Source organism: Sebastes umbrosus, chromosome 12, assembly GCF_015220745.1.
Source record: "Sebastes umbrosus isolate fSebUmb1 chromosome 12, fSebUmb1.pri, whole genome shotgun sequence".
Lineage (NCBI taxonomy): Eukaryota > Metazoa > Chordata > Actinopteri > Perciformes > Sebastidae > Sebastes > Sebastes umbrosus.
In genome coordinates this window covers 31409264-31423755 of record NC_051280.1, presented here as the reverse complement: position 1 = coordinate 31423755, position 14492 = coordinate 31409264, and the positions used below count along the sequence as shown (strand labels likewise).

General features: G+C 40.2%; 1 protein-coding gene across 5 annotated transcripts in view; it reads left to right on the top strand.

Annotated features, from left to right (window-relative positions):
* Positions 1 to 9420: 9420 nt before the first annotated feature.
* Positions 9421 to 14492, top strand: part of LOC119498639 (solute carrier organic anion transporter family member 5A1-like) — a 30300-nt gene continuing 25228 nt past the window's right edge. For 2 of the 5 annotated variants that reach the window (XM_037787661.1, XM_037787664.1), the window contains exons 1-2: positions 9421 to 9565; positions 11667 to 13026. In XM_037787661.1, coding sequence (XP_037643589.1) covers positions 12069 to 13026 — 958 coding nt within the window. In that variant the 5' untranslated portion in view covers positions 9421 to 9565; positions 11667 to 12068. Of the gene's footprint in view, positions 9566 to 10948; positions 13027 to 14492 lie in introns of those variants that run through there. The other 3 variants (XM_037787665.1, XM_037787663.1, XM_037787662.1) reach the window with 3 other exon arrangements.

Below are 14492 nucleotides of genomic sequence, written 5' to 3'. Positions count from 1 at the left end.
TGGAAACAGGCTATTTTGTGAACACGTGCCAACAACATCAGCAAAGTGTCTCGTTTATGATATCACGTCATTTACCGTGTATTTCTCGCGTGTTTTTGTGACAAAACGTAGTCTGGAGACCTCATCGGGGATTACTCCTGGTGAAAGATCTCGTAGTGTGTGACCTCCTGTCACCGGTCAGTCATGTAGTGTGAAAACCACAACGACATAAAGACTCCCGATTACAAAACAGCAGGTTGTGAAGTGAGAACAATACAGCGATCTGACGACTTTGATAGTTGTGCAGAGTGAACTTGGCTTTTTTTCGATTAGTCATTTTTTATGCTTTTTTCATGCTGAATTATTAATTATTTACAAGAAACTTTGGTAAACACAAGATTTAAAGTGGTGCTTTGTGTGATTCTTTGTGGAGAAAAACGAATCAACTAATCGATAGTCGACAAAATCGTATCAATGTTCATCAACTAAGAATTTCTTTGGTCGAGGACAGCCCCACAATTTAGACTCATGGCAGTTATATCTAGAGAAGTACTCAGGTCCAACACTTAAAAAGTAAAAGTACTAATACCACACGGTAAAAATACACCGTTAAAAGTAAAAGTTCTGCATTTAAATGTTACTTAAGTAGAAGTATGAAAGTATAATCTGGAAAATGTACTTGAAGTATTAAAAGTAAAAGTACTCAATGCAGAAAAATGTCTCCTGTGACTGTTTTATCCCACCAATACTACAAAAATCTTAATTTGTAAAGTAACTAAAGCTAGTGAAAGTAAAAAGTAATATTTGCGTCTGAGATGTAATAGAGTATGAGTAGCATGAAAAGAACAGACTCAAGTAAAGTACAAGTACCTCAGATTTAGTACAGTACTTGAGTAAATGTACTTACATTGCACCACTGGCTACAGTCCTGTTTTTCATCGTTTATATCACTTATGATACCTCACCAAGTTAGACCCACAATAGACCTGTTTTTGTCTTTTTTAGGGGGGTACAGGGGGTCTTTAGGGGGAGATAGCAGGTCAACAGTACATGTCACATAGAAGTGGTGTACATCATCTGAAAGCTGGGAACCTGGAGATTAATTTGAGATGCAGCTCAGCGCTGTGTGTCAAGTTGTTCTAGTCATACATCAGAAATAAACATGAATTAAATAATTAAATTGTGTTATAACATCAAATTATACTGAAGACGTACAGAATATTTGATAAAAGTATATATTTTTATAGTTATGAATACTGCATGCATTTTTTTTTTATTATGCTACTTTCACACACATACAGTATATACACATGTATTAAACATTAAAGCACTGAAATGTGGGTTATAAAGATGTCCAGCTGTGCTGTTTCTGCAGCAGCAGCAGGAGACAAACTGAGCTTCTGTAGTCATGCGGCACTTTTATCTCCTTTGTCTCTCCTGCTTGGTCTGCAAGGCTGCAAAATGAACACTGAGGGGGGATTTAAAATGCCTAAATTACAATAAATAAAACATAAATAATAGATAATAAAACAGAGATAAAGTGAAATACAGTACAATTTGTTTAAACCCACAGAAGTTGATTTTTAATTCTAGTTCTTATAGCTTCCAAAGACACCAAATATGTCAATTAGTGAGAAGATCAATAATGAACTACAGAATACAACAAAGAAACTGTCTTTTTAAAAACAGACATCCTGATACCGTAACTTCTGCTCCAATTTGAACTATCCACTTCACTATTTTGCATCTTAATGCCAACTTTGCATAATCTTCTCCCCTTCACCTTTACTTCCAATTAACAGCAGCTGTTTAATCCCTGCCAGTCACCGTCCTCAAACTGATAATCTGACTGCGTTACGTCCAAACTAAGATCAGAATCGTCCCCTCTGTTTTGCTCCTCAACATAATTTTGTTGTCGCTATCATCGCATTTCATCACGTCACCCCTCCTCTCTGGCCTTTGCTGATCCTCTTGGTTTGCAGGTTTCCAGTGACTGACTCCCTCTTCGGGGGATTAGCGAGATGCTGTACCTCTTTGTTTGTCTCCAGCTGAAGGTGGCGTGCTCCTGAGCCTCTGGGATTCACATGTCTTGTAGTATTTCACCTCACTGACTCCCAAAAGCTCCACTGCTGCGTTCTGCGTGAGATTATCTATACGGTTTCTTATCACGTGCCTTCACTCATCATGTGTTAGAAGCAAATCTGAGCGCTGCAGAGTGAAAGGAGGAATGAACTCGTTGATTTGACTTTCCTTTTGGAGGATTATTCTAATCTCTCGCTGGAGAAGTGTTAGGGATTTGATTTGGAATGTATTTGTAAAGTGACTTAAATGAAAATAAATGTAGATGTACAGTTGGTATCTGTTTGTTGTTTAGCCATGCAAGCAGCATCACTCTATAGGGATCGTGATGTCTGTCACTTTTGTCCTAGTCTCTGCATGACTTATCTCCACATCGCTGTGTCAGCGCTAAAGAAAGCTCCACACATTAATGCTCCGACTTCTTCGTATTTCTTTAAACCAATCACAACAGACATTTTGGCTTGTAAAAAAACAGGAAAAGCTTAGGATAAATAACGCTCCAAACTTGCGCTAAATTTTGGCGAGGAAAAACTGTCATGGCCATTTTCAAAGGGGTCCCTTGACCTCTGACCTCCAGATATGTGAATGTAAATGGGTTCTATGGGTACCCACGAGTCTCCCCTTTACAGACATGCCCACTTTATGATAATCACATGCAGTTTGGGGCAAGTCATACACTGTAAAAACATAACATAACATTTCATAACAACAAACGTAACATTTTTTTTTACATTTTTTTTCAAGAAATTTTACATTTTTTGTCTCTATTTCAAAATGACAGAATGTTTAATTTGTGATTTATATGTAAATAGGTCTTAGATTTACAGTATTTTTTGTAATCACAATCGTAATTATCTGTATTTAAGCTTTTCTTGATCATTTTTAAAGATAATTATTCTGTTTTTTAGAGGTTTATGACTCTATTTTAACAATTAATTTATGTTAGAAGGAAAGGATTTCATGGAATTCTAAAAATATTTCTTGTAAAAATACAGATTTTTTTTGCAAAACTTCTTAGAGTTAATATAAATTTGGGCTTTTGCAACGTAAAATTACATGTTTAATTTGTGATTTATATGTAAATGGTCTTAGACTTACGGTGTATGACTATTCTAACAATAAATATATGTTAAAAGTAAAATATTTCTTGTAAAATTACAGTGATAAAGGCTAATTATATAAAGATAATTACTGTTTTTTGTTTTTTTTACAGTTTATTTAGGTTAATTAACGGACAGTATTTTTCTGTTTTTTAACAGACATTTTCTGGCGCCCCTGCTGCCGGAAAATTTCTGTTATTTTACACTTTTTTTACAGTGTAGTCAAGTCAGCACACTGACACACTGACAGCTGTTGTTGCCTGTTGGGCTGCAGTTTGCCATGTTATGATTGGAGCATATTGTTTATGCTAAATGCAGTACCTGTGAGGGTTTCTGACAATATCTGTCATTGTTTTGTGTTGTTAATTGATTTTCCAATAATAAATATATACATACATTTGCATGAAGTAGCATATTTGCCCACTCCCATGTTGATAAGAGGATTAAATACTTGACAAATCTCCCTTTAAGGTACATTTTGAACAGATAAATAATGTGCGATTAATATCAAAGTAATCCAGTGATAGTTGTCTGTACATGCATGTGTACACTGCAAACAGGAACTGCTAATAACTAATTCAGCATACTTATAATGGTGCCAAAAAGTAAACAAATACAGGCAAAAGAAGTTGTAGCCCACAGCTACCTGACTAACTGTCTCCATGGCAACAACATACTTCCTCTCTACATCTCCCAATGCATTATGGGAACCAAACTTCTAAAACTCCAGCAAGACAAAGCATAATAATAATAAGAGGGACAGATGCCCGTAATATTCATTTTAATGTTGCACTATCAATATTTAAAGGAAATTATTATATATTCAGGCAGCAGAACTTTGTTTTGTATTCTTCCTCTCCCCATTAATCATCTCATGACTTTGACTTAACTCTCCAACTCTATATAAATTAGTTAAAATTAATTCCACTTCAGTGAAATGCTGCTTATTGATGCATCAGTTTAACACTCAGTATTAATGTAGAATATAACTAGGGTTATATTTAAGGGTCAGTACTTTTCTTTTCATAGTTTAAGTGCAATTTTGAATGCAGGAGTTATAATTAAAATGTTGTTTTGGTACTTTTACTTAAGTAAAGGTTGTGTTTGCATCAGTGCTTTATTGTTACATAAATAAAATATCAGTAGAATATTTGTTGGTGGTATTTGTTATTATCATTACTACAGTTAGAAACCACAATAGATCCACAACCATGCCATGTAAACAGCTACCCAACGTAAACTAAATGTCATTAAATCTGACAATAATAAACCTGATTAACATATAATTACAGTTATATGATATTAAGGGTGCAGTGCTAAGACATAAAGACGTCCCAGCACAGTACAGTCAGTCATTTGGGAGATGTGATATGATCTCCCAGTCTGTCAGGAAGGAAACCACCAGTAAATATTTAATCAGCAATTTGGTTTCGCCTTTCAAATATTCATGAAATCTAATCAACTTAATCACGGTGTGATCGTTATTTCACAGCGTAATGAAACTCCCCGCCACTTCACTCAGGCGTGACCAGGGTGGCTGACTTCATGGCGCCGCTCTCAAAAACAATAAAAGTAACACACACACACACACACACACACACACACACACACACACACACTGATGACAAGGTGGGTGAAAGTAGACTGGAAGGAAATAAAGAGAAGTCAACAGGGAGAGAAGGAAAGAAATTAAGTGTGCAAAGTCTCAATACACTTTACAAGAAGCAGCATCCAGCACATTAACAGAAAAGACATAAGAAAGGGACGAAGGAAGAGAGAGGGGAAGAAAGAAGGAAGGAAGGCCAGGAAAGAAACTACAAACTGCTGCTCCTGTTTCTAATAATAACATTATTTTGGCTGCAGTACCCCTTTTAAACGCTGGCCATCAGCGTTACATATTTATATCCTTCCTTTAACGCCGAATACACACCAGAGCAGCGGCGAAGTGTGGCGGGCTGCCATGCAATGAAAAGCTGCGGCAGCCGCTCCCGAGCTCACCGAGCTTCAGCCGTTTGATTCTGCGGCGAAGTACGGCCAAACAAAAGTTGGGAAAGGTTTAACTTTTAGCGCCGAAGTGCGGCCAGAGAGGACCCGCAGCCAATCAGTAGACAGATCCTGTGACTCCTGTGATTTATATGTTACAAAGAAACATTCGGCATAAAGGCGCTACATGCGAGATTAGGAATATTTCTATTGTCTCCTCACGGTTCTCAACATGGCGATGGCCGATCCGGCGCTCCATTGCATCGCCAGCGCCCAGCAGCAGAGCTGCGAGAGAGCGAACTCTGGAAAGCGACTTCCGTCTGCCTACAAAGTGCCGTACAAAAGTAAAACTAAATTATTTCTGTTCTGTTGTCATAAATGTAATGTCTCTCTAACGAACACACAGGAAGCAACATGTTGAAAACCAGACAAAGAAAGTGTGGGCTGAGAAGAGTTAAAGAGACAGACACAGAAAAATGCAAATTCTGTAATATGACACAAATGTCCAGATGACTCAACAATACATTTGTCATTTATGGTGTACATGCAGCCAAAGAGAGAGCGTGCCTGCAGGTTGCAGCAGCTCTTTACGCAGGAACAGTGAGATAGATCTAATGTACAGTATAATGTTTGGCCTGAGGAGCGCACAAGGAAGCTGCTGTGTCCTATTTGCTGGGATGTTGAGCTCGTTTTGGAGAGCAGTTCATTGTGCCTGCCCTGTGGGATCTTAGCCACAGGCTGAAATACAGTACAATCTATCTGTTTTTCATCAGGCGCAGTAATAGCCTCTCTGTTGTGTCTGTATGATGCTAAAGTCTCACATCCAGGCTATATCTCACCTTAACAGTTCAGATGTCTGGAAACAGCAGGAGGAGATGATGGACATGTTATTATTCTATCACATGGATGCACACATCAGAACGCTGCACATTTCCGTGTAAATTAGTGTGTGTGTGTATAATCTATAATCCTATTTCTAGGTCTTCATCCAGTTGGCATCAAATGTAGTCGTACATATTGCTGTTTTCAGGGTTTTGAGTCCTTTTTTTTAATTTCAGAGGAGCATTGAAATTCCAGAAACAGTCAATTTGAGGCATAATATTAAATTCTGAGAATAAGGGTATTAAAATGTAGGAACTACATCCGTTAGTTTGCCTCTGGTCTTATCTATCTGGTGGTCTTTTTTCAATGCTGAATCTTATTTTCGATGCCAAAACTTACTGTCACTGTTCAAGCTCCATATTCTTCCACCGCTGCTCATGTCTGTACGAGGGTTGTCAATCGATTAAAATATGTAATTGCGATTAATCGCATCGTTGTCCATAGTTAATCGCGATTAATCGCACATTATTTATCTGTTCAAAATGTACCTTAAAGGGAGATTTGTCAAGTATTTAATACTCTTATCAACATGGGAGTGGGCAAATATGCTGCTTTATGCAAATATATGTATATATTTATTACTGGAAATCAATTAACAACACAAAACAATGACAGATATTGTCCAGAAACCCTCACAGGTACTGCATTTAGCATAAAACAATATGCTCCAATCATAACATAGCAAACTGCAGCCCAACAGGCAACAACAGCTGAGAATAGTTTAGTAATTTGTTAAATACTGTTATCTGCTACTGTTTTCTTTTACTTTTTGAGTCATGACTTTTGTATTGCTCAGTTTACCTTAACAAGCCCCTCAATGCTGCATTATAGGAGACATGGGACTCTGGCGGCTCCAAGAGGCAATAAGACGTAACTGCATCAGATTCTTTGAAATGATGGAGGCATTCAGAATGCACACTAACAGATATGAACAACATCGCAATTTTTTTTGCACAAAATCTGTGTCTTGTCTTTAGAACAAGTCAATCTGTAGAAGTGTAAAGTGTAAAGAAACCAAACATCCGAGCCACAGCATCAGTAGACGTAGTAAATATTGCTACAGACAGATACTGACAGTGAAACACACCTTGGTGACTGCAGACATGGGTGAATATTTTACAAGAACATTAGAAAATATGACATTTACAAACCTATTTGCATCATGAATGTAGAAAACTGTATACATTTCTGAACATTTTAAGACCGTTAATCCAGAATGAAACCTTTAGACTCTAAATGTAGAGCTTTATCCGAGTTGAACCTACGTGACTTCTTGATATGCTCAGCACTGCAGCTGGCACTGAAATTAATTTGTTCCCTATCAGCTCCTCGCAGACATTTAGATAAGATATCTTCCAGTGAGGAGCTGGTGCGTGTAGAACGAAGTCGATCAAAAGGATCTTAATTACAGCAGAAAGCTGAAAGTCACTCTGCTTTAAACAAAACATTTCCATCTGATGAGGAATATCTACGTTATTGATAAGTGAAACCTGCAGCGATCGGCTCGTCGTTGAATTAAAAACTGATGGTAGACTTGGTGCTGTTTGTTCCTCTGTGGGGAATCAAACTGTCAGAGGCTGCAGGTCTTAAACAGCACAAAGTTTTATCATTTCATTCTGAATTCAACCTCCAAATTAATATTACATAGTTAATAGGGCTGTCAAAGTTAATGCGATAATAATGCATTAACGCAAATTCGTTTAACGCCACTAATTTCTTTAACGCAACTTGCGATTTTTAGGATTTTTTTTGGCGAGGAAAAACTGTCATGGTCATTTTCAAAGGGGTCCCTTGACCTCTGACCTCCAGATCAGTGAATGTAAATGGGTTCTATGGGTACCCACGAGTCTCCCCTTTACAGACATGCCCACTTTATGATAATCACATGCAGTTTGGGGCAAGTCATAGTCAAGTCAGCACACTGACACACTGACAGCTGTTGTTGCCTGTTGGGCTGCAGTTTGCAATGTTATGATTTGAGCATATTTTTATGCTAAATGCTGTACCTGTGAGGGTTTCTGGACAATATGTGTCATTGTTTTGTGTTGTTAATTGATTTCCAATAACAAATATATACATACATTTGCATAGAGCAGCATATTTGTCCACTCCCATGTTGATAAGAGTATTAAATACTTGACAAATCTTCCTTTAAGGTACATTTTGATCAGATAAAAAATGTGTGATTAATTTGTTATTAATGCCGATTAACTATGGACAATCATGCAATTTATCGCGATTAAATATTTGAATCGGTTAACAGCCCTAGTGTGCATCTATATTATTAAGTATACTCCAGTTAAATGCTGATTTGTCAGGTTTATTAAGTGCAGTACTCAAGTAAATGTACTTAGGTACTTTCTGTATGTTTAAAGGTTGGGTGATCATTGGGTCAATGTCTAATGTGGCTTCTATTGAACTTTAATCTTCTGTCTCGCTCCCTGTCAGCTATTTGCAGATATTAATCCTCCACTAGAGGTCACTCTTTACACATGCATTCCACTATCACATACGCAGGTGTGCTTTACTGCAATTTACAATATACAAATACACCTGTGGGATGAACTGGTCACCCTCACTGATGCTCTTGTGGCTGAATGGGTACCAGAAAAGTGGAGGCTGTTATGGCAGCACAACATGTTCAACAATTGCATATAAGTGTCATTTGGTGTTCACATACTTTTTTCCACGCCATGACTGGAGTGCAGCTAGCTGACTAACATAAAGTACATCAATGCCCTCTGACCCCAAGGCCTATTGAAAGAGGCTGGATGACAGTCTTGAGCTATGGGGTATGACACATGCGTAGTGTAACTGGAGCTGTGGTCTTGCGTTGCTATTGCCTCAATTTTGGCAAGTGCAGACTGCGCATGTGTTATACCCCAATAATATGACACGACGATGACGCGTGACATCTCCTGTTTGCACCTTCCTTGTCTGACCCATGCTCTGACCTCATGAAACACATTGAGTGACAGCCCTCTCATTTGCATAATGAGGCATAAATGTATAAAGAAATGTAAAAAGAAATGTCTAAAGAAAAGAATACAGAAATAAATACGTTTGGGGAAATAAATAAGGGGTGAAATCGTGCATAAATAAATTAATAAATACATAAATAAATGTGTAAATAAACGTTTTTAATTGAAATTATTGTCATACTCTTGTGGTCTTTTTTTTTTTTATTGTGTTTTTTTAATTTTTTAATTTTATGTTGGTTTTGTTTCATTTCTGTTGTCCTTTTATGTTTGGCACACTTCTTTGTTTATGTTTTCGCAATGCTTCTTTTGTATGTAAATGTTTTCTGCTGTTACTATGTATACTAAAAAAAAAATTACTTTTTTTCTTTTAAAGTTGTGACTTTATTCTCGTAATATTATGACTTTTTCTTGTAAAGTTATGACTTTATTTTCGTAATATTACGACTTTTTTTCTCTTAAAGTTGTGATAGATAGATAGTGCTTTTATTTTGAAGAGTTTCCGGTCTCTTCGGGCTAACTCCCCTCGTCTTGACGCAGCGCTGTGAGAAGATGTTTTTGTAGGTGAGATATTTCTTAATATGAACGTGTTTTTATCGGTTTTAACGGCCTGCTTTGTGGAGTAACTCGGACATGAAGCTTTAAAAAACCGTGTCGTCAGCTTAGTGAAGCGCAGAGTCGACATTGTTGTTGTTTTATCCATCGGTGAACGTTTCCTCTGCGGGTTAGCTTGCTAGAGGAACGCTCCGTTATGCCACCAAACTCCCTTTAAAAAAACATCAATTAATACATATTTGGCCAAGCTGTAACATTTCACACGTCGAAGAACATAACGGAAACATTTTCTGAATGCGTCTTTGTCTACTGGTAAATTCGGCACATATTATTTAGCTATTTGTTATTTAATAATAACCAAACCTTGTAGTCTTTCCTCTCAATCGCTCTAGCTAACGTCAACCAGCTTGCTAACGTTAGCTAGCTACTAAAGTGGGCATACGTTTGGTTTGAGCCATGTCTGTGTCTAGTTCATTGACTTTTGGTGAATGTAATGCAGGCCGAATATATCCTTAGACATCATCGATTTAGGAAATAGTAAAAGTTCGATCAAATGTGGGGGTTACATTAAGCTACAAAGAAAACAATCTTAAATATATAGATGATTAATGGGGTTCGGCGACATTTTTTCTGAATATTTTTTTTTCATTTATTTGACGCCATGTACTGGGGCTCCCACTTTGAAGGCATGTGTGTAGGGAAATAGTACAAGCAGGGAATGAAATCACTTCAGTTCAGTTCAGTTCAGACAACTTTATTTATCTACATTTTATTTTATTCTATTATTTATTTACAACAGACAACCAATAATTAGTTAAGTCAAAGGAAACATATTAAAGGCATGGGGCAGTTGGAGGGACAAGTTACAATAAGAACCATATAAATACATAGGATTATGGCAATAAAAGCCCCAAAAAAGAAACAATATATAAGAACAACATATCTTAAAGGGACTATTTGTAACTTTCAGAATTGCTTGTTTACAGCGACACCTGTGGCCGTTAAGTGCATCGCTCAACGAGCATCGCTCAAAACAGTGAGGCGACACACGTCAGCTAAAACTACAATATCGCTCTATATTTCACCAGCATTTATTTCTGCACAAACGTCCACCGTACATTCACTAAATATTCTCAGAGCTACTAACTCTTCTGCAGTGTGGAGTGTGCGCGCATGCACGTGAGAGTGGAGTGAAAGAGTGGGAACGAGCGCGGTGTGTGAGTGAAGGCAGGCAGAGGAGCAGCGGAGCAGAGACTCCGGCCCTGGAGACCAAAGCTACGGTCTCCCCTGTGTCTTCTGGTCGTGGTCGGGGGGCTGGAGCAGGAAGAGTTAACAATGTTTAACAGACAGGCTACACTAGATAGAACTTTGCAGGTTTGGTGCTTCCGTGTAGTTTGTGTTGGAGTCTGAACAGCGTAGTCCCACGCAAGCGCGCATATGCGAGCGGTAGATTTATACAAACCCTTTAAATAGTATTTATATTACCAACATTGTCTTTTTTCATCTCGTGTAATTTCACAGGGCAGCACAAAATATGCTTTGCAGCAAACTTGAAATCAGTGGGTTGATTTTGTGCATAAATCCACACATATATAACAGTTTTATATCTAACTGTTTTATATTTATGCATACATCTCAGTCAGTACATTTTTTTTTTTTTTTACAGTAAACGTTTTTAACGCTTTTATTTTGAAGTGTACTCTTCCGGTTTCCGTGCAGTTAACTCTGCAGCTTGACGCAGTTGTTTTGAAAACAGCGACTGCTGAGCAGCTGAGCACTGCGGTGTTTCTGAGCAGCGTTATTATCCGAGCAGCCCATCACCACACTCCCTGGACTTCTCTCTTTTCATTACCCTCGACTACTCTTCCTCTTTGCTGATTTTTTATTATTATTTTTTCATGCACATCTCCAGGGATTTACACAGAAATATAATCACTAAATGACAGCCTTGCTCGCCTGCTGGGAGGACAGCTGGTGCGGTGATAACATCGGGAGGGGGTGGGGGGGTGATGCCCTTGACTCTGGGAGGATGAGTTAGGAGGAGAAGAGGGGGGTGCATCATTTAATGTGCAGAAAGAAGTGACATTGTGACTGTGATCTTCATTGGCAGGGGTGTCAGGGATGCGCTGCAACTTCATTTCATCCCTGCCGGCCGAGGAGGAGCAGCAGAGTCCAGCTGAGAGCAGCCATCTCTGAGTGGAAATGTGCATCTGTAGGGAGCCCTGGAGCTGAGGAGGCCTGAGCGGTCGCCACCTCCGGATTACATGGTGGCATGAGGCAAGTGTGCATGACAAGATAAACAGAGGCTGTCTAGCCTGTGCTGCAGATAAGCAGTGAGTCTACTTCCCCTTTGCTTTTTTTTGGGCCTCTTTGTGTGCCAGACTGTATTTGTGGGAGTAGATGTACCTATTAATAATAAATGCAATGGGCAGCAGCCCCTGAACTGTAAACGTAGGCTTGGAACTGGGGCGGTTTATTCTTCTACCCCCTTAAAGAAAGGTGACTGGGAATAATGGCTGACCACGAGGAAGCGGAGTTGTCAGAGTCCCTTCAGAAGGAGGACGGGTTTTCTAGCAGCGAGTTGGAGGAGCCAGGTACGGACTTCAAATGTAAAAATTTGCCTATTTTAAACGAAGAAGCGCCTCAAGAGGAAACCTTACTGGCTAGTTCGGTGTCCATAACGGCGGAAGAGAGCGCGGAATTTATCCAGCTCCCGGCCAAGACTGAGTCCTTTAAGGCCGAGTCCCCGACGAGAACAAACTACCTGCCAAAGCCGGGGAAGTCGGCGCTGAACCGGCCGAGCTCGTACATGGAGAACACGGAGAACCGTAGGAGTAAAAACATGGCGAGAAGGAAGCCCCCGGGGTTGTTCGCTTCCAGGCTGGCTCGGATTCGTCTGCCCACTAGGAAGTACCTGAACGTCCTCTTACAGGACTCTCGCTGCTTCCTGTTCTGCATGTGCTACCTGACGTTCATCCAGTCGCTCATGGTGTCCGGCTACCTCAGCAGCGTCATCACCACCATAGAGAAGAGGTACAGCCTGAGGAGCTCCGAATCAGGCCTCCTCGTCAGCTGTTTCGACATAGGGAGCCTCCTAGTGGTCGTCTTCATCAGCTACTTTGGTGGGCGAGGCCAGAGGCCTCGATGGCTGGCGGTGGGCGGGGTTTTCATCGCTGTAGGCGCCGCCCTCTTCTCCTTGCCTCACTTCATCTCCCCGGCCTACCAGATCCAGGAGGTCAACTCGTCCTTCGGCAGAGAGGGCCTGTGCATGAACAGCAACGCCAGCGGCAGGGACCGCGTCGACATCACTTCCTGTCCCAGAGACCAGGAGGGCAACGAGCACAACCTGTACGTGGCGCTGTTCGTTATCGCTCAGATCCTGGTGGGCATGGGGTCTACGCCCATCTACACGCTGGGACCCACCTACCTGGACGACAACGTCAAGAAGGAGAACGCCTCGCTGTATCTAGGTAAGAGTTTGTGTGAATGTGAGAGGAAGTGAACACGAGCCGCCGTCCGCCAGCCAACCTCTACAGCTGCTGATGTCACTGAGTAGTCATTACTATCTAGTTTAAATATGATCCAATCAGTGACATCACTTCTGCAGTGATTGGTTTGGATGAAAAATGGCAGGTGTTTGGGAAGCAGTGACTTTTGTTGTTATATTCATGTTCTCTGTAATCTTATTAGAATCATCTGACATTCACATCCAGTGTGATGCAGCATCTGAAAACGTCTTCAAGGAAGCTGCGTTACAGCTCTGTTGAACCCAGCAGCAAGCGCAGCTTAAACCTGAGCTCAAACTGCGCTGTGTCGCGAGCATAGCCTACTCATATCCGCCGGGAAACAACATTTGGTGTAGCTCTATTGTCGTCCGGGTGGAAACAGTAGGGATTATACACACTGTTCCGTTCCAGAAACAGGTTGAGATAACGAAAATGAAAAAAAGTGTGAAAATTGGCCATGAATCGGGAGAAATATGGGAGAATTGTGACCCCAGGAGGAAAGGGGCAATGAAAAAAGAGATTCTACCAGGAAAATCAGGAAGGTTTTCAAGTATGCAACGAGAACCCAAACTAACCCAAAAAACAGAATTATACAATAAAATACAAGAAAGGAAATTTTCCACAGTAGGCGTTACAGTTCTGGGGATTCTTGAACTACATACCTTCAGGAGCGTTTTTCTGTTTGCATTCGCACCGACAGTAGGAACGCTGAAGTGACGTTAGCTGGCCGGTGTCGCTCGCGCACATCTCCAGCTGGGTGATTGCCGAGCGGCTAGTTCGCTACAAGCTCTCTTAGCTTTTTGAGTAATATAAGAATAAATTATGTACAATACAGCTGTCAAAGTTAACACGATAATAATGCGTAATAGGCTGTGCCTATATGGATCATTGTCATGTTGAAAGGGCCAAACACAAACTGTTGGAAGCACACTGTTGTCTAAAACATCATTGTATGCAGCCCAAAGATATAAAGACTGGTCTGCAGACAATGTATGACTGCACATACATTCACCATTTGCACACAGCTATGTGCGTTTCAGCAGCTTGGCAGTTTGAAGATGCAACTGCAATCAGCATGTAGCACCACATTTGTCACGTCCCCAAACATTTGAACTTACTGAGTAAGCCATAGAGCTATGTTCAAAGGCACATCAGCAGAAAGGCTGACAAGCAGGAAGTTGAAAACATCAGCAGAGAGTTCCTGTATTCCCTGTTTTTACCAACACCGTGGCCTACATGTCGGACACTTGCTCCAGATATCTCTGTGGCCAGATCGACGGTGTGATCCTTCCCTTTCCCTTTCACATGCTTCCCCACAAGTTTTCGCCCCAGTGGACTCAAACAAGGTAAAGCCTAATTAAACCAACAAATGAGAGCAGGGTTATGAAAGAGAGTGGGGGAGGCGGAGGGAATAGGGGAAGGTCTTATAT